Source organism: Strigops habroptila, chromosome 3, assembly GCF_004027225.2.
Source record: "Strigops habroptila isolate Jane chromosome 3, bStrHab1.2.pri, whole genome shotgun sequence".
Classification (NCBI taxonomy): domain Eukaryota; kingdom Metazoa; phylum Chordata; class Aves; order Psittaciformes; family Psittacidae; genus Strigops; species Strigops habroptila.
In genome coordinates this window covers 67,561,412-67,589,210 of record NC_044279.2, presented here as the reverse complement: position 1 = coordinate 67,589,210, position 27,799 = coordinate 67,561,412, and the positions used below count along the sequence as shown (strand labels likewise).

The 27,799-nt window shown below is 39.7% G+C and overlaps 1 protein-coding gene across 5 annotated transcripts in view; it reads right to left on the bottom strand.

The window, feature by feature from the left end:
* FGD4 (FYVE, RhoGEF and PH domain containing 4) overlaps positions 1-27,799 on the bottom strand; it is a 105,578-nt gene that overhangs the window by 46,533 nt on the left and 31,246 nt on the right. The window contains exon 1 of one of the 5 annotated variants that reach the window (XM_030479561.1): positions 16,688-17,010. The exons of 2 other annotated variants lie outside the window; for them this stretch is intronic. Coding sequence is in view for 1 of the 3 variants with exons in the window: in XM_030479560.1 (XP_030335420.1) it covers positions 3,740-3,755 (16 nt within the window). In the remaining 2 variants the exon portion in view is untranslated. Of the gene's footprint in view, positions 1-3,739; positions 3,764-12,383; positions 12,407-16,687; positions 17,011-27,799 lie in introns of those variants that run through there. 2 more of the 5 variants (XM_030479562.1, XM_030479560.1) reach the window with 2 other exon arrangements.

Below are 27,799 nucleotides of genomic sequence, written 5' to 3'. Positions count from 1 at the left end.
GAAAGATTACAAGGAACTATAAAATTATGAACTTGATAAAGAACAAAGTGCGGGTGAAGAGAAACATGCAGCTGCTTGCGCCTTACAACACTGAGCACTCCAGCTGCTCAGTAGCGAATGCCTGTAGTCCTCCCCAAGCCAGGGGCAGACAGCCCGCTGTCAGGCTCCTGAAACACTTCAGTCTCCCTGCCAAGCAATTAACAACCATCGCCTACCGAACACAGAAAAACAAGCAGCTCCCTGGGAATGCTCACTGCACCAAGACAGAAATATAAAGAACCCAAAGCTGGACACTTCACAAGAATTCAAGTGCTTCCTGCTTTTGACCTGGTTGGGGGAGGAAAAAAGAAAAAAAAGCCACAAAAAACTTGATTTCAGTACATTTAAGGACCTTCTGTGAAATCATTCAAGGAACCTTCTTGTCCAGTCGTGTTAAAGTCTACCTGCTTTTATGTTGCACCTTGTCCGTAAGACACAAGAAAGATATCACCATTTCACACTAACTCATCAGTTCATAATCATTCTTATAGAAGGAAGGCAAATACAAGTTGTCTGGAATCCAAATGAGGAAAAAAAATCTTAGCCCCAAATTGTCAGAGATGACGACATTTCAGGAAGAGAAAGAATTTTGTAATAGCTCAAGATTTGTGCAACACATCTGAAGGATGTGCAACATTTCACTTTACAAACATTTTGAAAATTAAAACATTTGAAGGCCCCAGGATATTAAAAAAAAACAAAAACAAAACCAAACCACAGCTACCCCAGAGTGAGACAGCCCCCCACCAAGAGGAGAAAGTTTTGTCCCCTCCATGGAGTTTTGTTCTGTGTGAGTGAAGTGAATTGGCTTGTGGATGAGACCAAACGTCTGGGAAAGTCCCAGTAAGAGACTGGGCAACCTTTTGGCAGCAAATGCCCACTGGATCACTCAAACTGTTCACAGAACTGCAGCCCAGCAAAACGTTGCTGGCTTCTACGCAGTATTTACTGTTTTCCTTAGAACTTCAGCTTTTGGCGTCAGAAGAAAGGGAATAAAAATATTCATTAAAAGAAGCAGATGCCTTGCATGTTGGGAAGAAAGTTTTCCAAAACAGCAAATAAAATCTATGAAATTACTCCTAAAACATAATATTTGTTTAAGGCTAAACATTTAATTTCTTTTATAACACAGTGTTTGGAAACATTCCAATCCCTCTCTACCTTACATGACCTAACCCAGCTGTTACTCCCCTTTCTCTTTCTCTCTTTCTTTCTTTCTTAAATGTCAGGTCATGATTGTAAGGGATTTTTCACAAGCAACCAAGCGCCCTCACAGAGTGTTAAATATTTTATGGCAATCTAAAGGAAATATTGTGTTTCCTAACTACCTATCCTCCTTGAGGTCATTTGCTATCAAACTGTAAGGAACATACAACCACTAAATTTCCAAACTCTTAGTGTTCAAGGAATTTCGTCGTTTTGTTTTGTAATAACTATAAACCCAAGGAAGAGGAGCATTCCGTAACTGTTTGGAATTTTTAGTAAAGACTTAACAAATTCACTGGGTTTGCAAGCATTGCTGTAAATCATTAGACTGCCTGTTTATATAGCACCTACCATGTAAGAGACTAATATAAGACTTGGAGTGCTGCAGTCACAAAACAAAGCCTAGTGATAGTACTAATGAAAACACTTAAGTCTCTGTTAGGTCACAAGACTTCTGGGTCACAGTATCATTGAACCTCTCAAAATGACATTGCTTGAAATCAGTTTTTACTTTGGAAAACTGCTGTGCTCAGGCACCTGGACACACTCGCAGTCACACATTGTGATAGCAGTGAATAAACTGCCATGTGAATTTATACATTCCAATAGGCACTGACCCTTCAGGAGTCCTATTCCCCTCTCACCCAGTCCCCAGCAGCCCACACTGGAAGGATTTCTTTCTGTTTCAGACTTGTGGCAGCCAGTGCTTCAGCAAGTGACTCTCTGCTTCTCTCAGATAGTATTTCGGAGTGTCCAGGGATATTTGTCCACTCCATCTCAAATCCACTCAGACTGGAACCACTTGCTGTCACCTTTTCTAAGCCTACTGTCTATATCCATAGGTCTCCTACAACACTGCGAGAAGGTCACATTAGGAGCTATCTATATGCTATTCCATAGGCTGGTAGAATTTCACCCTTTCTTACCCTTCAAGCCAAGTATTTGTGCCATAGTCTCCTGCATTAACTGCTTTCATACAGCTTCTAACTGGAGTCTGGGAAATACATTGACTGGAAAATACCATGATAGTGTAACCTATGTCACCTAAAAGCACATACAAATATATTTGTACTTCACATATTTGATCTAAAAAAACCCCAAAGATCACAGCTTCACCAATATATTTGGCATTCAGACTGCACTATTTTATGTAAGTATACTGCAGACCTCTGCAAACTGAAATAATGCAAAGTAAGCCAAAGGGCAAGAGGGAAGATGAGTTGTAATACCAAAAATAGTACCACATTGAGCTTCCTGAAAATTCATGAGAGTTTAACATTACATTTACAGGAAAAGTATATGCATTACGGATCCTAGAAAACAGTTCTTAAGAGCTAGATCAGTGAAAAAAAGTTTCACACATCTGCATGTAGATTCAGGATACAGCAAAATGATACATAAAGAGTGGGAAGAAAAGCAAGATCCCCATCCTTCTGGTTGATTATCAAAAGCTAGGGGGAAGAGCAATTTCAAACTTGATCATAAAACAGATAAGAAACCAAACAAATTATTTTAAAACAAGTATCCTTTGTACCCAAGTAAAAAATCAGGTGTTCACAAGTACTAAGGTCAGGAGAACTGGGATAGAGCTATTTGCATGCATCTGCTCCAAACTTCGCCAGCAAATCTCTCAGATTCACTCAGCCAGTGACTCCCTTCCCTCTTATTAGTTCCAGAGAGTTTCCCAGAGGAAGTCCAGCATTCTGAATCTAAGCCTTCCACAGATCTGTTTCAATCATTTCTCTGTGGAAAAACTTAATTCATTTACTATCTTACATTAATCTGTTCTTAATTTAACTTACCCAAGTTGAACTTTTCTCAGAACTGAAAAATACACTCAAGTAAAGCAGTATTTTAACAGTATTTTAACAGTATTCTTAAAAAGCCAGTTAGAAGTATATTTGTAATGGCAAAAATCCAAATATTTCACTGGATCGTGCAATAAAAGAAAACATTCTTTAATTCTGGAAGCTAATTCTGTACATTAAATGTAGTGTAAGCATCAGTTAAATGGATTATTGCAACAATAAAGCTGACTATAAGTCAGAAGTGTGCACCTACTTCCTAAAACAATGAGAGACGTAATTCTTAGAGGTAATGCTTATTTCTATAAGTGTCCTAGAGAAACCTTGCAGCTATAAACAGAGCTCAATAAGCCAGGAACAGAAAACACTTATAAACAACACCAAATTGATTTGCTTTTAAGAAAGTCTCAATTTGGTGAAAGCAGCTGCAAAACACACCAAAAGTAGTAGAGTTCTTGGTGTAGCAGATGTATCAGGCAAGCGGCTCAGGAGACTGCAAGCTCATTTACTGAGAATAGGAGGAAAAGAGCACCAGAGCATTCCAGCTGTATTGCATCACAAGGCAGCTGGATGTTCACCGGTTTATTTGCTTCAGACTAGAAAGTTTAACTCTTAGGGGCTCTGGACACAAATATCCCCCAAGTCTTGAAGAGATTAAGGTTTAACAGAAGCATCCCGTCCAATCTTACCTGTTTCAGAAGTCATTGTTTATAAATATAATCCAGTACCACTGCCCGAGGAGTTGATTTCGCAACAGTAATAACCCCAGGACAGGCTCACAAATGTCCTATTTACAACACCTATAAGTTGCCAGAGAGGACTTCTCGCCAGATGTTCAGTATATGCTGACAGTTTACATGCTGAGTCTTTCAATTACGCTATGCTCCTCCTCTTTGAAGGCAAGCCTGTTTTGAGAGGAAAAACGTAAGCATGCAAACCAGTCCGCTTAGAGAAGAGACTGAAGTCCGTTCACTATTAAAGAGGAAAAACAAAGAAATCTGCTTATGTAACCTACAAAAACTGCTGGAGAAAGGAGGAGGAGGAGGAGGTACTACTGTAAGTTGTTTTGTCTAATGCCTCTGCTGCTATGAAAGTTTTGTCACTATTGAAATCAAAGCAGTATCAAGGTTAAAGGACAAGTTAGTAAATTTCTCTAGTTGGTACTTTGTTCTGTTCTGCCTTCATAGTGCACAATGCTCACCTCTAATAATGCGTTTCATTGCATAAACTCCATTTAAATTTATGCCTAGAATTAAGTAATTACATCACACAGGATACCGGGGCAGTGACCAGAAAAGTCTACATTAGAGAATGGTCATGATAACATTAGCAAATTTGTTACAGACTAAAATTCACTAGAATAATTTAAAATCTATTTTTAAATGGCATAAACTCCAGGGTAGAAAACAAACATATTAGAGTGAATTCTGAACTGTGAAAATGCACATTTTTGAGAAGATTAACTGAAAAGAGAAGTTACCGCAAGTAACTTTCTTTTATTGTTCACGGCTCTCACACCATGTTATCCCCGGCTGGCATGCTTTCAATCCCAGCAGGAGAAAGAAATCCAGCCCTGTCAATGTGGATAATGTGAATCAGAAAGTAGCAGCCAGCTTGTCATTCACTGCAGCTGAGGTCATCTGCAACCCCTGCATTGGTCCAAACCGCAGTTCCCTACAGCCCTTTCCACCACTGGCCACGCGTGGTCCTCACATTCAAGGCTATGTAGAAGCACAGCACTGAAGAGCTGCTTTGAAGAACAAGTACCAAGGGTTACGGGGAATACACTTGCAAAACAATCCATTGTTATGAATATCTGTTTTTCACTGAGGAGATAGCCCTCTGGAATAGGGCAGCTAATGATTTCCTTTCTACTACAGATGTTGAACAGAGAGGGTATTGCCAAAAATCAGTAAAAACAACTATTTTCCTCCAGTTATTTCAACACTTTGCTGTGTTTTTCTTCTCGAGATGAGCAGATGCAAGTTCTACACATATGGATTTGAAATCTAAACGGAACCCATTTTTGGCATGTTGACCAAGATTTGCACGTTATTTTTTTGGTTTGAGTATTTGTTTTTAAACTGCTGGGCTAGGAAGTTGCATTTCCCCATCCTTGATACATAGCAAATAATCCCAGGCTCCTTAAATATGCACACAAATTTTATCCACCCAGATCATCAATGCATCATTAAAACAAAAAATAACAGTAGCTGAGTAACCAGACTAAGAACTCCACACATAGGTTATATTTCTGCTTTGAACTTCGCCTCCAAGAATTCAAAGCTTGCCCCCTTGCTTGGGCTTCCATGTGAAGTACATCTACAACAACGTCTTCTGTCGCCAGAAAAGGTTTTGCAAAGAAGATAAATTTCCTGTTCAGTTTCCCATATTTGAAACAAACAACTTTCCCCACCAGCCTGGCTCATCCATCTGCCAGTGAGGCTTTGTCAGCCTTTCTTCAGCCTAGTGTGTACTCTTCCCAGTCCAAGAAAACCATCAATAATGCCTGTTACACAAGTACATGACAAATTTTAAATTCAGATGGGATCAGCAATAAAGATTTCAATTTTCATACAAGCAACATAGTAGGCTGGAAAACTAAGACAAATGGCTACAAAAGAATAAAAGAAGGAATCATTTCAGATAAGCAGCTAAATGCTAGTTATTGACCATTTTAAGCAAAAGAAGAGAAGGAGTCACACAACGAGAAGTAGGGGCTGGACAGGAAATCTAGTCTCCCTTCTGGGGAAATGTATATAATAACTGTTACGAACTTTGTAACATGAGGCATGTGGGAGGGATGACATCTGAGCTACCAGACTGCTTTCCGTTCACTGCAGCCAGAGACAGGGCAGAGAATAAGCAAGAGGTCAGAGCTCTGACCAGCCCCAAAAGGTTCACAGAGGCAACCCCCACCTTGCAACAGCCCATGGAGAGTAACGGCAGCTCTGATACCACTCAAGGAGAGAGAGGGGAATTTACACACATGAAAGAAACTATGGACTTTATTTCATTTCCAGAAGGAGCAACATTGAAGCAGGTAAAAAGAGGTCACCAAAGCCTATCTTTAAAATACATGCTTAACTCCTGGTTTTTATAAAAAAAAAATTAAAAAAAAAAAAAAAGAAAAGATTGTTTTCTCTCTATTTGATTAGCTAGCAGATAAGTGGATTTGAGAGAGATTAAAACTGATACAGTGGGGACATCTCATTAACCTGTTCCCCTGGGTTCATGTGAGTTTCATACCCAACTGCTTACTCTAAGAGCAGAAAATATGCAAACTGCACAATGCGGTTCTATTGATAAATATTAAAAACTCACTGACAAGAGGTATAGCTATGTCTTACCTGTCACCAGAACATGCCTATGAACTTTAAAGAAAAGTTTATTTAAAAATAGAGTTAGTTTTAATAAATTTCTCTAAAAAGCAGATGAAGAGGCATGGATACCAACCAGTTAAATAAAACTTCCATTAGTGGGCAATGAAAATCACACTACTAAGATGAGTAGTTACTGCCATTTAGTATGAATAAAATAACTACACAAACTAAAACCAGCATGTCTTTAGTCCAAAGACTTGCACAGCAGACTACTTCTATGAAACTAAGTTAACTTAAACCAAAATTATTGGCTAACACGACTTCATCACTCAATAATTAAAGGTTTTTACAACCATTTCACAATAAATACACAGCACTTACTTTGTTTTCCACCTCCAAGCACTTTTCAAACTAAACTTCATGCGCTTTCTCTCAGTACTTACCCTATTTGCAGATAAGGAGACTTAAATTACGTACCTGACTCATTTGAATATTCTTAATGTGATGAAGCTGGACTTAAGAAGGAAGTCATGTGAGCACTATTAGGAAACCTGGAAAGCTGAAGTAAGTGTTACAGAGCTCCATGGGCAGCATGCCACAGTGACACACACCCCCAAAACTAAACTAGCTCATGTGACAGTGAATCACAGCCCAGCATTCAGTATGGCTGTCTTTAGCTGGCTCCTCCTTAGTGCAGACTCACTTCAGGCACAAAGTCTTTGAAGAGGTTTGCTGGGATGCTGCATCAGGACATGATATAAAGTTTCTGTAAGCCAGTGAATGATTTTTGTCCCATCCAAGGGATGAGTAAGCCACATGTCACCCTGGCACAGAATACAGCATAACTACTTCTGTGCTTACAAGTTCAATATATTGGTGCTCCACACTGAAAGCATTCCCCAACATTTTTTCCCCTGTGACAGATCTTTAGACACCTCAATGAGCCCAAGAGAGATGTTAAACCACAACTAAAGGCACTTTTCACAGGGCTCTCATAAAGTAGGTGTTGTTGACTCACACTGCCTTCTACCCCTCTCCCTTCTGCTTTACACCCCAGAAGTTCAAAAGCACAGCAGTTAGGTCCTGAGCAAAAATGAAAGCATGCTTTGTCTTTATCCCAAAATAGTCTGAGGTGCTATTAAAAGCCTCCCTCAGAAGCCCAGCAGTGGTCTGCAGTGGGGTTCAACTTGGCTCCCATCTATACTTAGGGCAATGGGATTAGCAATTGAGAGACCACACCCCCTTGTCCCAAAGTGACCCCCACTTCTGTCGGACCTTCCATGTGCTCCCCTTTTCTTGGGGATAGTCTAAAATGATTCTTGGGATAGTCTAAAATCAGTAACAAGTGACTTTATGCAGAAGGGTGGATGGGTATAAACCTTACCTTTACAAAAATAAAAATCCAAAGCACACGAATTGCTAAATACTGAAGGTTTGAACAGATACTTCTGTAACAATGAAATAAAACCCCAAAATCTGAAAATTCACTTGGGGTGCAAGCAGGCATGCAAAACAAAGGACACCTCTGGAACCACAGATACGCAAAAATATACAATGGTCTAGGTCAAAATTTGGGAGAAAGCTGCACTGCCCCAAGCATGTGAAACAGAAGGTGACCATCTGCGCTTCCTACCTGTACCTTTTTGCTCTACTGAAGCAATGACTATCCTCTACTTTCTTTTTGAGTGCTGTGCAAGAACTCAAGAAAGGCCTGCCATGAGGTTTTCTGTAGCTTAAAGTATTTCTCATACTTAAAAATAATCCAGGAATCTGTGGTTCCTTTTCAATTAATCTTATCTAGCAAAGAAAGATTGGCAATTGCTAAGGGATTTTTGTTTTTAGATGTGGAAAGTGGTCAAAGGCTTTACTTCTATCAACTGGGTTTGATTTGCCAGTTCTCCTGTGTAAAAGAATGGCTTAACAGTTCACTATTTCTCACGCTTCCTTTATATACATTTATAAATAGATCTGCGTGTATATATACACACAGATACATATATATATATAAAAAAAATATAAATTTGAGAGAAGGCTTCATGTTATGATTTAGGGGAGAGGAAATTACTATTTATAGTGGTATCAATTCTATTACACTAACACACAGTTAGCAAGCAAATACAAAGAGGAGACCCTCTGGTCCTGTAGCTCTGCCTTTTCTGATCTTGTCTTCATTGCTTTCTCCTTCCCATGCTTTTCCCCTTGAGAAGGCAGCTTTTTCAGGCCTCCTGCCTCTGATGCAGCTGCTACCTCTTCCCCAGTGGCAGCATTACCTCAGACGGTGACATTCCCACTTTCCACTGCGTTCTCCTGCCAGTTGGGACACACATCTAGACCAGCAGAGCCGGGTGGTACTAGGCCAGGAACCCAGCTCTGGTGCTCACTCCGGTTGGGGACCACGTTGTAGCTGTTACCACAGAAACCCATACCCTTCTTTAAGGAAAGGTGAAGAAAAGGGAAGAGGAGAAAGCTTGTTACCTACCCTGATAGTGTTGTGCCACCTGTCTTTATTCCCCTTCACAGATTAAATGCATCACTCAACATCTTTGCAAAACAGCTTAAGAGCACAGACTCATTTTCCAGTTAATTTATATTTTGGTCATACACATACAACACACACATACCCCCTAAAAAAACTGCACAACTTAAGCCAAGATGATGACCACACAGTGTCTTCCTTAGATTCAGCAGTACAGTGAAAGCTTGAATCCATAACTTAAAAATGACCCCTGCTACATTAGAAATCCAAACAGAACAAAGACTCACAAGTGAAACAGGTCAGAGTGCCATGACTGTGATTTTGCTTTCATATAAAAAACAAGATTGGGAAGTGATAGACACTAAAAGTAAAGTACAAATTACTCTTGGTTTGACTTACTGAAAAACACCAGAGCAGATTACATGAGTACATTACATGCTCTAGATAAGAGCATACAAACCATGGTCGGGGGGGGGTGGATATTTAAAAAAAAATTTAAAATATCTTGCTTTCTACAAAGAAGCAGTAGCAAGTGTTTGTGTAACCTACAGTAGAAGGCAACTAACACACAGTCCCCACATCTCCAGCATCAGATTTAGGGATCACCCATGTCAGCAGATGCATTTGTGTAACCATATTCTACCGGCTACTGTAAAACCTATTCACCATGAATTTGTTTAGTCTTTTCCTTAATCCCACTTATATTTCTTACACAGAATATGTGATAGCATAGCCACTTTCAATATATCCTATCTTAACTCTGACTCCATGTTTTCTGGGGAAAAGAAACTTCATGGCATGACACATATGCCTTTCCCTTTCCACCTTCCTTCATTCTGAAAGAAAGCATCAGATTAACTCTCTTCAGATCACATCAGTTCCTAAAATCATAGAACCATAGAATAGTTTGGGTGGGAAGAGACGTTTAAAGATCATGCAGTCCAGCCCCTGCCTGGGCAGGGACATCTTTCACTACATTAGGTCTCAGGACAAAAAATTCCACTACCTGTGACTGTTTCCTTCTGCCTCAAATACATGAACATCTTTAGCCTCCTGACTTTGTCCCGTTATGGCCAATTTAGTCTAGTACTTACAGGATAGTCAGGAAATTGAGACATTCATTGCGGAGTTCCTCCTTACCATTAATACCAGTTTTTTTCCAGTCCATCCAGCCTTGTGTATTTCAAACATCCAGAGAAAAGTGATACAAAGGAATTCCTCAAATCAATTTCTTTCAAAAAAGAAAGGTAACAATACAGACAGTGGTGACAAATAAGAGAATGTAGAAGTTTATTTCAGCTTTTGGTGCCATAAGGGTGCAAGATCAGAGACCGCTGTGACTCCATTTTACATAGTGAAGGTGTGCAGATGGTTAAACACAGCCTTCACAGAGACCACAACAGCACTAATGAAACTATAATTTCCTTTAAATTATTGCTATCCATATACCAGATCTCATCAGCCAGACAGTAATAGCTTTTCATCATTTATTTTAACACAAAAGCAATCAATAAGCTTTTTCCCCACAGTTCTTTTACTGCTATCTAGGTTTTACTCTGAAAACCTAGAATCGGAGATGCCAGCTATAAAACAGACACAGTCAAGTTTCATTGTTTTCTTATTGAAATAGATTCTACAATGCCACCTGATTTTGTGATAAGATGGATTAAAGCAGTTTCAATGACCTACAAAGAAAATCTTTATCCATCAAAACATGACAAATAGACTACAGTATCAAAGAACTGTAAGCAGATCACATTGGATTGAGCGGCTTTTCCCTCTTGTCACGGCTATGTCCTGTGCATTGTTTTGCACTGAAAATGTGTACTATCAGATTACAGGAATATCACACTTCTGTTAGCTTTGTGGCTCATTCACACCATCTGAGGACATTCCATAGAAGACACACACATACACAAAAAAGCCCAATTCAGTTACTAACTGAAGTTTTACTCCTGAGTTAAGCAGCAAGGAAAAAAAGCATTCTACATCAGAGTTTTTCAACAGTAAGAAAATTTTGGAATATTCTCAGTCAAACCAGAGAAACATCAGCAATAACACAAGTCGCACCAGCAATAAGACAAGCCTGGAAAATCTAAGTCAACTGTTTAGAAAGACTGTATTTTACAATCAATAGAATCAGATTTATAAACACATGCATATATACACACACAAAATTTGCAAGCAGTAATTATTCTGTTATGACAGAAACCAGGCCACAGCTTGCTGAACAAGTGGTAAAATAGGGGAAAAATGGTGGGCAAGGTGCTTTAACTACAGTGTTCCAGACTCAGTTTTTAAAAAGAGCATTTACCTAAAATAACAGAATGCTAGCAGACAGAGGGGTACAGCATTGCTAACTTTAGTAAAGGTTATATTAGATTTTAGCTGTTGTGTTTCAACTCCTAGGTAAAGCTTAATTCCACCACTAAGTCTTCCATTTTATTTTGGCTTATAGCGGCTATCTTTAATATTTGTTTGTAGCAGCTTCCACAGTTAAAACTGACTTATACACAGAAATCTTTACAAGCCAAGGGACTAAAACACTTGCCAGTTGCATTATAGTCCTTAAGCAGGTGTCCAAGTCAAAACAGTAACATAAGGCTCCAAGTTATGGTATGAACAAGAGCTACTGAAGAGGACAAACATCAGTATCACTCATGGAAACTACGCTGGCACATAGACCTGCCAGAGAACTATTACAGCTGTAAAGAAAAGTGGCATAGGATCTTTAAAGAAAGGCAGCAGGTAATTATATATACCCTATGAATCATTTCAATATTTCAGGGAGCTTAACAATACTCAATCATGTTGAATGCAAGTAAAATCAGCATCAAATTATTTATTCTAGGTACTAGATCTCAATCTCAATGTAACTGCTTCAAGCACGATATGGGAAGCCATCGAACTATTCTGAATTACAGAAAAGACACTTCATGTTTTCACTTATCTTCCTGAGCATCTGTGACCTCCTTAAGAAAGGGAAGAGGGAAAAAAACAAAACAATGCAAAACTACCTGTGTAGGAAATGGAAGAGGGCTGTAGAAGCACACAAGAGATGCTGGGGCTGAAAAGGAGATACTAGGAAGAAAAATTTCAAGTGAGAAGTTCAGGTCGTGCCCTGCAGGAATAACTCATTACAGAATCAACTTGTTCTTTCAAGTAATACTACAAACTCTTGAGCTAATTTTCCCTCTACTACTCAAACAACAGCTATCTTGGATATCAGTCCGGGGAATACACCACACCAGCCATGGCGCTACTCAGTGCATGCAAAACAAAACCCTTAACTGCAGAAGAGACTGGAATTCAGGTCTTCTGAAGCTTCAATCCCCAGTTCATAAGCCGTTGGTAGAAAAGATTGCACAGTAGTTTGTTTCAATCTTAGCTATCAAATCTAAACCAGATACTCAGAACTATAGCCACAACACTACTTAACTGGGCAGCTGAACATGGATTTTTTTTTTCCTCCCCCTCCAATAAGTGTTACTACAGGTGTAAGTGGAACAGACAAACTGAAACACTGTTTCATACCAGGTTTAGCTGCATCTGTATGAACTTCATAAAGGTAAAGTGCTTCTGCAGTGGCAGGAAAATCACAGTATCAAAGTACAGTCCAAAGGATACACAAGTCAGCAGATGTCTGCAGATAGTCAAGAACAAGCATAAAAAAAGTCCAATGAAGCAGGCACAAAAGATCAGCAGTTGTAAAGGCACTTCTACTAGCCACCTGCCAGGACTAGAAGACTATTCTTCCCTCTGATTCAAAATCTGGCTGCTTTGGGTTCCCTTTCCCCTGAAGCACGGGAGACTGGTTGTGGCTCTTGATTAAGAGCCAGGTAAGCATCATGCTGCTAGTAGAGGTCATTTGTCATATGCCTGCTTAAGTGTCCTGCTAATAGGAATCGCATGACATTGGCAATAACTTCAGTCTTTCTTGCTCAGTTTCTGAAGCATAATTTCTCAAGCAACATTGGCATTTGGTCATTTACTACAGCTAAATGTTTTGTTTAAAGTTTGCTTCTCATAGCCACTAACAGTCTGTTACTCTCAGTGTGCCAGAAGAGTCTACTGAACATCTAAATGAGATGTAAGTTATATGGTGGCTTGTGACTGAGGGCGCAGGGGAAAAAACCACACAAAAGCCCCTCAGTGACCAAATGGCTCCTTCCAGTCCTGAGCTCCACATCTCCAAATACACTCAAGTACTCACTTTGCTCAGATATTCATCAGAAAGTAAACAATTCCCATATCTCTATCAGTCTAAGTATTTTTATACTTAAAATGAACAGCTAATTATTAAATATAGTAAGGGCAACTGGATGAACTGGGAAAAAAAACAAACCCACATCACAAAAACAAACAAACAAACAAACAAACCAACCCACCAACAAAAACCAAAAAAAACCAAAAACCAGAAACTCCAACAACTTAGAAATAACTCCACTTCAAGACATTCTGTTGCTGGCATGCAGTCATTTATCCCTGCTCTGTTCTTCCTCCAACTGTGAACAAGGATTACCTAGGAGAAGTGTTTTCTGAAATCATTTGCATAACAGCTCTGAGTCTTCAGGTTCTTCAACTAGACACCTCAACACAGCACTAATGCAAGCCCCTCTGGAAAAGACTTAAAACCCTGCCACAATTCATAGGTTTATCATCAATCTGCACATTGCCAGTCTCTCACATTTAGTTACTCGTAGTCTCACTGCAGCAGTTTAGTACAGGGAACAGCTTCAGAACAAATTCAACAAATTTGACATTTTCTAAATTGTGGTACAGCAAATTCTAGCATCGTGAAAGAAAAGTGTTAATGCCTGCATTTTGTCCACACCCATACAAAGCATAAAAGACGCAAGCAATTTTACATGACTAAGGCCCAGTGAACAGACCAACAGCAGCAGTGCCTGTGTCAGCAGGTTTATCCTCCCACATCCAGTGTCCCGAGGACTCCATTATTTCATGGGAGCTGCAAAGAGAACAGTTTGTAAACAGGCACCCGGACTTTGCGAAACAGTTGGCCCTTCAGAGAGAACTGCAGGCATTAACCTTGAAATAGCCATGCTGCCGTAAGGAGACAGTATAGAGCCTGGGCTTGCTTGTTTGTTTTAATGTTCAGAATATGTAAGTACACAGCAGGAGAAAAGTGTATTGAAAACTAAGCATGTTTAAAAACTCTGCCAAGTAGCAGCCCGAATACAATGTATAAATAAATCCAAGTCATGTCAAACAGCATTCCACAGTCATGTGTCAAGTGAAAAGCAGAAAGACTTGTCTGTTTGAAGGAAACAATTGTGATCATTTATATGCAAGCTAGCTTCCTATAAATTCATTCAGAATTTTACCATTTAATGGCAAGTTTCCTGAAAGTTTAGTATATACAGACATTATAAACAAGATTATCATAAGCCCACTGTATATTACTTTGTATTTCTAGACACTACTTAGTTGGGAGTTCATTCAAAATGTCTTTTTTTGCTGAAATGATATACCTAAATTGAACTTTATCTCTTAAAAAAAACCCCCCACAAGTCACTACACAGTATGACCCATCACTTCTGCTGGCCCCCAAAGCTTGCGTTTTAGAATAAATCTCCTTCAAGAGATCGTGTAGCAGATTACACTGACCCTCATTTGTTTGCATTAAACATAAACATCAGAGCCACTTGTAATAATCTACCAAAGATTAAAAAAAAAGTCTGTTAAAAAAATAATCATTAACTTCAAACAGACATTTAATAGTTCCTCTGTTACATGGAAATCGGATGTCTACTATGAAAGGCCAGATGCTCAAACGGATTAAAGAATGTCTAGCCTTTAAATCCTGCATCTGTAAATCAACACTGACCTAGTGACCTCAAGTAAAATTTAATAACGGGAGGAAAAAAAAGTATTCAATAGCTACACATAGACCATTCAAGAAGGAAATAAAAAAATCGTTTGCTCAAGACTATTCGGACATTTACACAGTGCTCGTCAGGGAATATACTAAGCTGGAGAATGCCAAATGTAAAGTCCCCTACTTATCCTTGAAACAGGCTTAGCAAAGGCAGCGGAAAAGCAAGCTTCTCAGGACACCACCAGCTAGCAATCAGGTGAAATCACCTCTGGAAGGAATATACAAGCCATTACCTTTATGTCAATATGATTGTTGCTGTCTGTGAATACTTGTCAATGAGACAGTAATTCACATCCACAGCAACAGCAAATTCTTCAGGCAACAGCTACCAGAAACATCACAGGGAACAGAAACACATCCCATACCAGCTACAGAATAACCTTGGGGTGGTTGCCCTTCCCTCCAGCAAGGTTCAGTGCAGTATCTGAACGGTGAAAGTCTAAGCTCTTTTCAAGCATAAAAGCCAATCTGCCTCCTGCACTCTTGTTAACAATGCAATTACAGACCTGCAGCTTGCACGTGTGAACAAGTCCACTGCAGCCCATTAAAAGCAAGTTTTGCATGAATCACCCACTTCAATGGCAACACAATACTTAAATTCTGGAGAAGGAAGGGGTTAAAAAAATGTCCTTTTAATTAAAAGATGATACATCTTCTATTAAGAGCTTTCAAACAGTTCCACCAATGTGTGAGTCTGAAGCGTGCTAGTTGGGCATATATACCAGCCTTCCAGTAGCACAAGAAAAGCTCATACACCACAAAGAGTTAAAGTACTGAAAGAAATAAACACCACCTCAACCTCCCACACACACACACTTGTGCTAGGCACCAAGACTTGGAAAGCATCTTGTAGGTTAAAAATTTATCCTAGTCAAATATGTTGTAATCGTGACTTATTAACTCCACCGGTAACTTTCCTTCCAGATTCCAAGGCACTGACATTTTCAGTGCATAAAAGCAGAGGGCAGATTTGTGGAATTAGGACTGACAGAGTTTTAATTAAAAGCCTCTAGTAGTGTCCTCCTTACCAAATAAAAATGGCAGTCCTGGCAAGAGGGATGCAGCATAAGAGCTTTATCTGAAAAGGGAAAGCCCATACATGACTAAAAATATCTGCTGAAGTAATATTTTGTCTATTTGGGGTACAAATTAATTTCAATGCCCCTTGTTAAGTACACACAAACATTCAGCATGCATTTATTATGAAAAAATATAATACTTCCAGCCCCTACAGAACAATAAATCATGTCTTTTATAGGACACAAAAGCCTTACATGCATACATTTCTAATTTTACTTTCCCTTCTAAATGAAATCCAGACACGATATGTGCAGAGTATCCTGAAAACTCGTGTGAAGTCTCCGTACAATTAAGCTCTATAAGAGAAAGTCCAAAATGTTTGGTCAGTTGGTGAGTTGGAAAGAGGGGCAGAGGGTGGGAACGAAGAGTGGAAAACGGGCTCCTGCATTCTGCCTCCCTTACACTGCTTCCTCTGAACAAACTGCAAAAAACACCCTAAACATCCATTGTATCACCAGCTCCGTTTGAATATTTCCCCCTTGTCTCACCCTTCATGCCAGTAGCAAAAACAAACACATATCACATGCAAAAAGAAATCACTCAAACAAATAGCAATCAGCTTGAAAAGGCATGTAAATCAAACAGATTTGGCAGTGAACAGCATTTCATACAGACAAGAGATACGAATTGCTCCATTTGTGTCAGCTTGGCCAGTTATTGTTCTGACTTACTACTTTAACGACCCCAAATTAAACTGCTTGAACTGAAACAGACAAACAAAGATCTTTAAAACACAATTCCACACACATGCACACCCTCCTAACAATAAGCATTATTTCCGTGGTGCTACCACCCTTAAATCAAAAAGCCACTGCACCAATTAAAAATTACCTACATACATAATGAATTTAGGACTGACCTTGCAAAAAGCTTACTCCTCTTGGCTAGAAATCATTAATAGTTTTGGTAAAATCCTTTTATGTGCTTCTCCAGCTAGCTAATTCCAGCCTTCCATTAACGCACTCCATTGCAGATAATTGCCGTCAGCACACGCTCCCCTGCTTTTGCTGGTTCCCAACCCAGCAAGGATAATCACATTCCAGCAGGGAGTGAACAGATGGCAGCCTCCATGGTAACCAGTCCTCCCCAGCTAGTGGTAGCACTGGGAGACTCCCAGGGACTGGGCAACAAGCGCTCTTTGTGCTTCAGCCTTGCAAAGCCTCAGTGAAGGGAGAGCCAGCTCCTAGCACTCACTGGGCATGCCTAGCAGGTGCCTTGCCTTTGCAAGCAGGCAGAACACCTTAACAAAAGCTTGCAACCAGGTTTAACCTTGAAGCTGCCTATTCCCACGTCACATGGAGGCAAAACACACGTTAAGATGGAGGTGAAACTAGCAAGAGTTTTCATTTGCTGTTATAACAGGGGGTTCAGGGAAATTAGCTGAAGACCGGTTTCCCCCTGACAAAATGATTTTCTGAAGGCAGGCTTATTTCGCCTGAACGGGTTTGATTTCAGCACGACGGGAATGTTTGCTGCCTGATCTCTACCTCCCAGACCTTGAAATTGCTCCCCTCAAGAACACTGTAATCTCCCAACGCAGCTTTTCCTTAACAACTACACAGACCCTTACTTTTGGTCTTAGGGCTTCTGCCAACTTATCTGCTCCACATCTGCTGAGACCAACGCTGATTCAGCAGCAGGCAAAACCACCCTGTCTCTGTTGCACGACTGGGCTGCCAGGGGGGCGTGTCTGGAAAAGCCTTTTTTTCTTTTTTTTACATCAAAGCTGTGCCTGAAACCACTGCTTTTGCCGGGCCAGATCCTGCGCAGCAACACACCTACACCAATGGTGTGCACCAGCTCAGGGAAATTCCCACCAACATTTTCTAGAGGGGAAAGGGAAGTGGCTTTTCAAGACCAACTGATAATGATCTAATCTGCAAACCAAAAGGAGCTTTGAAATAACACATTAAAGCTTTAAATACTGTTGAGTTAGTTGCACAGGACCTTATCTCATAAATACTTAAGGCTTGAAACACTGGGTGAACAAAAGCATGCAGCACAGTAGTCCATGGACTGACGACGCATTCAAACTTTCTCTCCCTCACTGTCAAAACCATGCAGCACTTATGACTAACAGTGTGTCAGAAAATTGTGGGTAATTTTACTTAAAGCTGAGCCAAATTTGGAAGTTCCTACATGCTAACTTAGGTCTAGTGAATTATTCTTTTGAGAAAGGGAAAATGGCTGCCTTTCTCCCTTAATGGCACCTTTGATCTTGTAGCTGGTCCTGCAGGGCAGCATTTGTTCCTGTAAAAGACTGAAAAACCCTGTGCTGGAACCCAACATCACAACAAAGCTTGTCTTTTCATGTGGGTGGCTCCAGGCACAGAGCTCAATAATTTTCTTCCACCCCTCCAAATTTTCAGTTTCCAACATCCTCACTGCATAAGGAAGTTAGTTTTGTTTCACAGCAAGCACAATGAAGTTGTTCTTAGAATCATCTAGGTTGGAAAAGAGCTTTCAGATCATCAAGTACAACCATTACTCCAGGACTGCCAAGTCCACCAGTAAACCATGTCACTAAGGGTCTCATCTACATGGTTTCTGAACACTTCCAGGGACAGTGATTCCACCACTTCCCTGGGCAGCCTGTGCCAATGTCTGACTACCCTGACTGCATGTTCTTACATTGGTAAGAGAAACCACTATTAAACTGCCAGCACATTAACACTGGAAGCCTCTCAGATTACTGCTGACAGTGCTTGAGAACTCATAAGCCATATGAGAGTCCCCACCACAGGAAGTGTGGCAGCTGAAGAGGATCCAGACTTCGCAGAGCTCATAAGGGCGCTGTGGGTACCAGGGACAGGCATGGGACCAAACCCAGGTCTGCCAACTTCCTCTCCAGGACTAGTAGATCATTCTGACCCATGCTGCTAATTTCAACCCATTTTCTTCCTCTAAAGAAGCAATTTTGACATCATCAGAAATTTCTTAAGCAACCATGGACACCAAACCTAGTCATCCATCAGCAACAAGGGTAAAATAATGGAAGGAAGGAAGCCAATTTCCTACTTAACTTGACAATTGTTAATAATAAAAGCTTTTCAGTGTTTAAGCATTATGAAACACATCAATAGCACTTCTTGGTTTGCCTCTTAAAAGTAAAGACTGTGACTCAGAAATTAGTTTTAATATACTAATAGATTTTCTGCATTTTTGGAAAAACAACTCTAGCAATTACAATTCTTGGCAAACAGAATGACTTCAAAATTACAGGGGTTGAAGTTCAATTTCAGTCTTTTTTCCTTCGTGAAAGAGACCTCCTACAAAGTAATTTTCTAGATTTATGTAAATTCTAGCTTGGTTTTTTGGGGGTGGTTTTTTTTTTTTTTTTTTTGGTTTTTTTTTTTGGTGTGTTTTTTTGTTTTTTTTTTTTTTTTTTTTTTTTTTTTTTTTTTTTTTTTTTTTTTTGTTTGTTTGTTTTTTTTAATTAAGTTTACTGAAATATTACAAGCAATTTTGGCATTGGAAAACTTGTTCCAGACACAGATAAAATGCCTTAGACCGTCTGTTTTTGAGCAAGTACTAGCTGTACCCATTATAGAAGGATTGCTAGCAGAATGAAAGGCGTTCAGAACCCATTTCATCTTCTTACTCGGAACTTCTTTACTTCTTAAGTCTGATTTTACACAGATACAATGCAAAAATTTGAACAAACTACATGGAGCCACTATCACACAAAGAAAGGGGCAATGGGATGCACTACAAAGTTTGATGGAAGCAATAGCTAAGTTACATGGAGCAACACTAAAAAATTATCCTTTCTACATTTGACATGTTTTATTCAAACTGCTTAAAAGGAAGAGAGCAAAACAGCACATCCAAAATACTGTTGATGAGGGGTGAACAAGCGAAAGAAATCTTAGCCCTCTCTCCTTATTCTCTGGCCCAGTCTGAGCCAGATAGGAGTTTTAGAATAACTTGGTTTTAGCTGGAAGATATTAATGAAAAATAAACAACATATTGACATCCTGTCTTCTGAATTGATTCCATTGAAGGGATTGTCTTTTATAAAGATGACACCATGTGCTTCAGCTTTTTCCATTCCTAGCTCCTATCTGATAGACCAAGACTTTGGTATTTTACTCGAGTTGTTGGAGACTCAAACTGGGTTTTAGAAACGTATGGTTTTCATATTGGATATGTTGGGGTTTTTGGTGATGACCACTTAAAATCTGTTCACCCAAGACAAGTTATGTGAGTTTAGAATAAGGCATATTGACAGAAGTTAATCTTCATTCTATGCATGAGATTTGAAAGCTTTATTTATAAAGCCAAACAATTATAAAGCATCTAGGCAATCAACATCAGGCCTCATACATACTTTTGAACTTTTGCCCATTTCTCATACCTGTTTTTAGACTTCTACTAAAACAACCTTGTAATTCCTGACAAATGTACCAACTGTACCAATGTACCAATTACATTCCTGACAAATGTACCAACTGTACATTACTGCCAGAGATAAAGCAATACAATAGACCATTGATCTGCTTGCTCTATTGCAGTACCACCTTTGTTTCTAAAAAGAAAGCAACTTAATATAATACATATGTTTTTCTTTTAATTTAATACCATTTTGTATTGAGGAAGTTCATTTCAAGGGAAACAGGATGTCTGCATTTTTAAGAGTATAAAAAACATTCTGAAAGCAATTGTAAGGGCTGAAATTTGCAAAATTTCCACTTACTTGTCCAGAATCCCAAGATTTTTTGTGATAAGCACAGAAGGACTAAAGCTTCCATACTTTAAGATTCCTTTGTATGACAGAGATGCTCTTACAGTCTTACCTCAATCAGCTGTTTTCCTACGATAAAAAAACATGGTACTTTGCAGAAGGAAAGCAATGAATTAAGCCCTGAGGATAGCAAGTGTTTCCTCAGCGGCATCTCCAGAGATATAAAGCAAATGAAGACCTCATGCCCGGTGAGTTGCACTCCCATTACTTCCCAAACACTTTTAGGCCCCACAGTTTTGCATTGTCACATGCTTCCTCAGCATCGCAAGAAACAAGACTATGGAGTTTCTTCTTCTTTCACATGGTGCCTACATAGCCTGGAAGCACAAGCATGCTTAGGCGTGGGAGAAGCATCTGTTTTGCTCTTGCTCGTACGGCCACTGTTCAATTAAGTGATGTCCATGAGTGATAAACCTTTCCCTTCCAAACTGTTACTGCTTACAAAAGTGGAATTCACAGCAGGAAGATGAGCTATCTCACCAGTTCAATGACATGGACTGTCTCCATCCATTGCAGCAATCATTCTTCCAATATTACAACAGCTGTTTCTGTGGATATTTTTTTTTTGCACCATCATTAAAGGATAACGAAGAAACACAGATGGAGCTCATACTAGGACATCTTAGTGATATATTTGGTGTACCAGCCTGAAAGTTATCCTTCCTTAATAGGCAGTCCTTCAGAATAACTTGCAAGTTATGAAATTAAATTCCTTATAGAAGTAGAAAAACCAAGACTTCTACTGTTATGTCTCCAAAGAGAGTTATTTTCAGATCAGGAACAGCACCTGCCCAATACACTGAAACACCTACTGCATAAACTGGAATTACTTTAGTTTCCAAATACTTTATGGCACCTCACCCACTGAGCAGTATCAGAAGGGCCTCCAAGTTAGTAATGCCTGCAGAAAAGGACATTGTTTTTTCTTTAAACTAAATGACAAAGTATATCTAGAGTTGTTCAGGCACATTGATTAATATAAAGTAAATTATGTGAAATGTAATTTCCAAAAACTCCATCCATCCACAGGCCCTATATTAGAACTGCTTTCTCTAGTAAAGAAAATCCTCTTGGAAATTGCTGATCACAAAGAAACAGTTAACAGTATTTTTTTGTAAACACAATTATTTTTATGTCAATAGCAAAATGTAGTGTACAGAAGAATTGTCAAGTAGAATGAGGGATAGCACAACCTCCCTGAGGTGGATACTGCAGCTCAGGCCTTGCACATAACAAGGCATGAGACAGCTCGTATTGGTGGTACATACCCAGAAGCAAGAGGTCTGGAGCTGGTTTTGCAAGATGTGCATGAACAGAGAGAAAGGGAGAGCCAACATCAAACAACATCATGGGGTTTACATTCCAACAGCAGAATAAACTATGACACTAATGTTTTTCAATATATTTGCATTCAAAAAAAAAAAAAAAAGAGGGATGATAAAAGCAGAGCTGGATTTTAGCTGAAAACTCACTTTGTCAAGGTAGGACAACTCAGTTCACTGTCTGGAAGCATTCAACAATAGGGCACAGCAACCACCAGACATGCTTGATTATTTCTGCAATCTCACAGAGCGTTTCCATGGAAAAGCTGCAGCCTCCTAGGTTTGAAATTCAGCATCTGACAGCTGAGCCAGCCAAAGCTCAGAGATGCAAGGCTCAAAGAGAGATCATAGACAGCTCTTTGGATGAAGTTCTGAGCAATGTAAGTGTAAATCCAGCTCTGGGGGAAAGCGTAACCCCAGGGGCTCCGCCTTGTGCTCTTTATTTACCAGTTAAGATCCCAATGAAAGCAGAATAGACATCAGAGTAGCACATGGGTGGGAACTGTGGCCACAGGGCTTTCCTTTCTCTTTAGGTTTTACTAAGGAGTTTCTGAGAAGTCTGGATGGGAACTGCAAGACTGCCACTGGCTTGGGCAACTCCTGACAGAACTTCTAAACAGAACAGAGAAATGGCATCTCTGGAAGAATAGCCTGCACATTCCCTTCTCTATAATACATTCTTCAATAAAAAACAGGAACAGTAAGAGGGTAAGAAAATGTAAAGAAATCAGGTAACCACAAAATAATTCAATGTATTCAGTGTGCTAGTCTCCTCCATGCAGATACAGGACGTTCTTGTACTTCATCAGTTAAACTTGGGAAGAAAAAAATAGTTGTTATAACTCCCAAACTTCAATTTATGCTTCATAGAGGTAATCTGAGGTACAGCAGGAGTGGTGGTATTTGAGCTGTACTAAATATTACATCAGCATCCTTGTGCCTTAGCCCGTTGCAGGTGGTTAATTTATTGGTGGCAAAGAACACAGAAAAATTCTTAGAATCCATTTAGCAGACTCACTTATATAACACACACTGATTTGATCTAAATTCCTCTTCAAACTTAGCAGACACTGCTTGGCCACAGATTTCTATGATCTAGCAACAGCTGTTAGATCCAATACAAACACTTTTCTGAGCAGTCTGTAACAGTTTTCTGACCAAGCAATAGATTAGTTTTACAAAACACCTCACCTTTTCCTATCCTAAAGCTCCTTCAGCAGGTTGACAGATCAGCCAGCAGTAAGCTGTCTAAAGAAACCAGGCTCAGGTATTTGAGCAGGCAATCATGGAGCATGCCCCATCCATGCCCACAGCTGACAGCATCACTGCCAAGCGGAAGGAAAAGCAGTAGTGCAGGATTTACTGGTAGCTGCCAAGACCACAGCAACAAAAGCTACAACTTCCACCTACCTCCCATGCTAACTCACTCAAGTGAGTTAGCTTATTTACAACCCAAATTTATAGTACCGCTTAGGCCAACAGTAACTATGTGTTCCACTAGAGTGACCCAAAATATTCCCGTATTTATTTTGTATAAATTTCAGGGGCTCAAAGTTCTTTTTGCAGTCTATCTCCTCCCACAAGGATGAGCAACCAGTTTCACAGCTGAAGGAAAAAGAAGGGTTTGGCAGAGACTATTTAGAACAGTCAGATGAATACTGGAGGTCTTGGTCACAGTGGAGGCTTCCGGGTGGACCCATGACAGATATATGACATTACAGGCACACAGCACAAAACCACAGGTTCTCTCTTTTTCAGATTATTTTCAAAACAAGAAATAGGCCCAGTATAGCTTATTATTGTACAGCATTTCACTTGTGATAAGAATATCATTGAGGATTGTATTATTATTATCATCATCATCATACAATACAACAAATAGAGAACCATATCTTTCAAGAACGTTATTCTTTTGCTAAAAGGGGAAGGGGTAGGATATTAGCATACGGCTCACTCGAGTACCTTGAAAGATTTAGAATTCTCATAGTTTGTCATTAAATTGCAGAAGTACTTAAAATGCCTTAAGGATAAGGGAAAAAAAAAAATCCATCAGCGTAAATCAAGAGATACCTACAGACTACTCTACATTCTGAGAAATGAGTAATGACTGACACATATATGTACAAAGCGGAACTAAAAACCTGTTCTTGCCCTCCAAAATAAATTTGGAAACACTTCTGAAGTTCTGATTGTCTTTGCTATAGCATTGGTGAACTCACCAAGTCAAAACCATGCAGTACAAACAGGGATAAATATTTACCAACATTTCTATGTCCTTTAAGTAACACAATAGAGAGCAAATGTGTATACATAGTCTATAAATACACTACAGTGTACCCATCCAGTCTGCCTGTAGTTACATTTTAAACAGCTAGGATATAGGCACACTAGTAGAGATAAGTATTATCTAAGCTTCACTTTCAAGAAAACAGAACATTTGGTGATGCACTGCTAGCTAATGATGTGGGTGGGCTGTAGTGACATGCATGGCCTCCCTCCCATCCATAAGTCTCAAAGATCATCACTATTCTCAGACTGCATGTGACAGAAAAATAGGAAGGAAAGGTTAGGAAAGTGTCAGAAAATAAGTTCAAATTTGAACATAAATCCATCGCGTGCCGTGAAAAAGGTCACAAGATTCAACTTCTCTTTGTGGGGATAGTTGCCTTGGATCAACACACTTCTGTTCTGCTTCCGTTGCTGCTCATCCAAGTGATGAGAATTCAGTTCAGTGCAACTGCCCTTAGACCCTGACAGATGACTTCTCCTTACTCAACCACAGCGAGAAACATGCTTTCTCACTGATATTATCAGAAAAAACTAGATCTAGACTAAAGAATGCATTCCTACATAGACAAGTTTGGTCACAGGCTACTAGAGCACGCACTTGATTCTTGCTGTCTATAAGCATATCAGCTACAGGCCAGGATGAGAAAACTATGTATATCTTTATTTTCAAAGATTTCTGACACTCTCCCACAGGTCATAAAATTACTAAATTTCAAAAACACTAAATGATTAAAAGAACACAGGCAAAAGAGTTCTACTTACAGCTGCCCATGCCTTATACAGGAATGCCATCACTGTGAGCAGAAATCCTTACATTCCAATGTTTTTGTGCAAGTAACTCTGCCCATCTAGGAGACAGTCCTTAAACTGGGCATATGGTGAATATTACCAACTCATTATATAAAAAAGGAAGTTCTGAATTTCATAATGTACTGACATAGCTCAGGAAATAAGCAATGAGAAATATTTCAACACATACTAGCAGAAGATTGTGCGAGTGGGCATTTAAAGAAAACATTTTGAGGTTTTTTTTAAGAGCTAAAAACCTCACTGGTCAAGATTCACTTGGCTCAGTGCCATCCATAAGGAGAACACTATAGCTATGTTCTGTTCCACATTGTATAAGCTATATTCCACTCACATTTTGAAGACCTTTTAAGAACCTTCACTTCTCAAGAAAATAATGGGCAGCTCTGGCTGTCACTCAATACAGAAGATCAGTTCTGTGCTTTAGTTTATGAAGAACTAGAGATACATGAAGAAATTCAGAAAAAAGATTTGTCTAAGTCGCTTCAACTTGTAGTCTCACTATTCTTTTCATAGTACTGAACTGTCTAGTAGTGAGTTATTTATTATCTTCCAGTAGTAGGAAACTCAGAAACACAATCTTACAGTTCCAATTGGTGCTCCTTCATTTTTGCTTCTCATCTTTGTGGTCTTTACACCCAACTTCAGCAGAAGGCCTCTGAGCCTTCTGCTGCTCATGTTTGAGCCATGCAAAATACAGCATAGAAGCATATAAACAGTGACTGCCAAAACCTTCTGACTATTCTGCATTGACTACTACATTTACTGAGGAGGTACTAGAGAATTTTCAGGCAGAATAAGACTGGACATTTTCCAGCATGCCACAAGAACGAACCCATAGGACAAAATCCCATGGCAGGTATAGATGATGCCAGCAGCTTTCTTTAGAATGTTTTCTAGACAGCCAGATACTTGCCTGTCACGCTACCCACTCCACGCAGCTTCTTTAGAAGTTTCTGAAATACTCCACTGCTCATTTTAGGTACATTATATACAGAGAAAAAAACCCCTATTTCAAGAGATTTCCAAAGAAATGAGTTGTAAGTTATGTCATACAAACCACTCTGTGTCTCTTGCACTCTTCTTCCTTTGAAGTGGTAATGTGTGAATCCCTTTATAAGCACAACTTATAGGCATAATCTGTAGAAAATTACTTGGAAAACAAACAAACAAACAAAAAAAAAAACAACCCAAAAAACCAAAAACCCAGGTAGAATCATTATCTCTCAAATATACTAGAAGTCCCAGCTCCTGGCACCAGAAGAATAATAATAGCCAATCTGAGGTGTCACATGAAAGAGCTTCACAGCCCTCATGTTGCAAACAGTTTAATATCAAGTAAATAAAAAGACAAAATCTTTTACAGTGGTTTTGGGCGTTTGGTTTTTTTGTTGTTCTTTTATTCTGAGAAACTACTGAAGACTTTGTTGACATACATAATAGTAAGATACAACCATAATGCAAAGCAGAAAATCAAAACTATAAATGCTTGCAAAGTCAAGATGAATTGCCCCAGACATACTAAGTGTCCCTGCAAACAGTACTCTTCACAAAGAGCTGCACTAGGGAGACTCCAGTAACACCCACTGGAGTACCTCCGCCTCAAATTGATTATTTTAAAAACAAGAGGCACTATGAGCTAAAACAACAAGTGGAGCCTGTCTCTACTACACTATTGCTTCATGAAGTGTGAAAATTGTCATCTAACAATCAATAAGACAGTTCTAGAAATACATGAATGGACTATGTAGTCCCCTAATAATTTTTTCAATACTCAGTCCTGAAGACCCTACGCTTAGTCTAGCCTGGGAAGATGACTGTGAGAAGACATCATCATCATCAAATGCACTACACCTACTAATAGAAGACAAAGAAAAATACAGTGCAGCCAGACAGTTCAGATATTTATGAAGTTTTTAATGGTTCTTCACTAGAAAACCATCTGATCCTACCAGCATAAGTCAACGCCCCTCTCCTTTCCTTCTAACTACTAACTGGGCTAAGATCCTCATCGTTCCCAGAAAAAATGTTCAACAAAACGAAGTGCAAGGTCCTACACCTGGGTCAGGGCAATCCCACGCACAGCTACAGGTTGGGCAGAGAAGAGATTCAGGGCAGCCTTGCAGAGAAGGACTTGGGGGTGTTGGTCAATGAGAAAATGAACATGAACTGGCTTCAGCGTGTCCTCGCAGCCCAGAAACCAACTGTACCTTGGGCTGCATCAAAAGAAGCGTGACCAGCAGGTCAAAGGAGGTGATCCTGCCCCTCTACTCTGCTCTCGTGAGACCTCGCTTGGAGTATTGTGTACAGTTCTGGTGCCCTCAACATAAGAAGGACATGGAGCTGTTGGAGCAAGTCCAGAGAAGGGCCAGGAGGATGGGGGCTAGAGCACCTCCCATACAAAGACAGGCTAAAAGAACTGGGTCTGTTTAGCCTGGAGAAGAGAAGGCTGCATGGGGGGCCTACAAGGATGCCAGAGAGGGACTCTTCATCAGGGACTGTAGCGATAGGACAAGGGGAATGGATTCAAACTTAAACAGGGGAAGTTCAGGCTAGATATAAGGAAGAAGCTCTTTACTGTGAGGGTGGGGAGGCTCTGGAACAGGTTGCCCAAGGAAGTTGTGAATGCCCCATCCCTTGCAGTGTTCAAGGCCAGGTTGGACAGAGCCTTGAGCGACATGCTGTAGTATGAGACATCCCTGCCCATGGCAGGAGAGTTGGAATTAGATGATCTTAAGGTCCTTTCCAACCCAAATCATTCTATCATTCTGTGAAAATAGACTTCAAACATCACGATCTCTAACGTCGT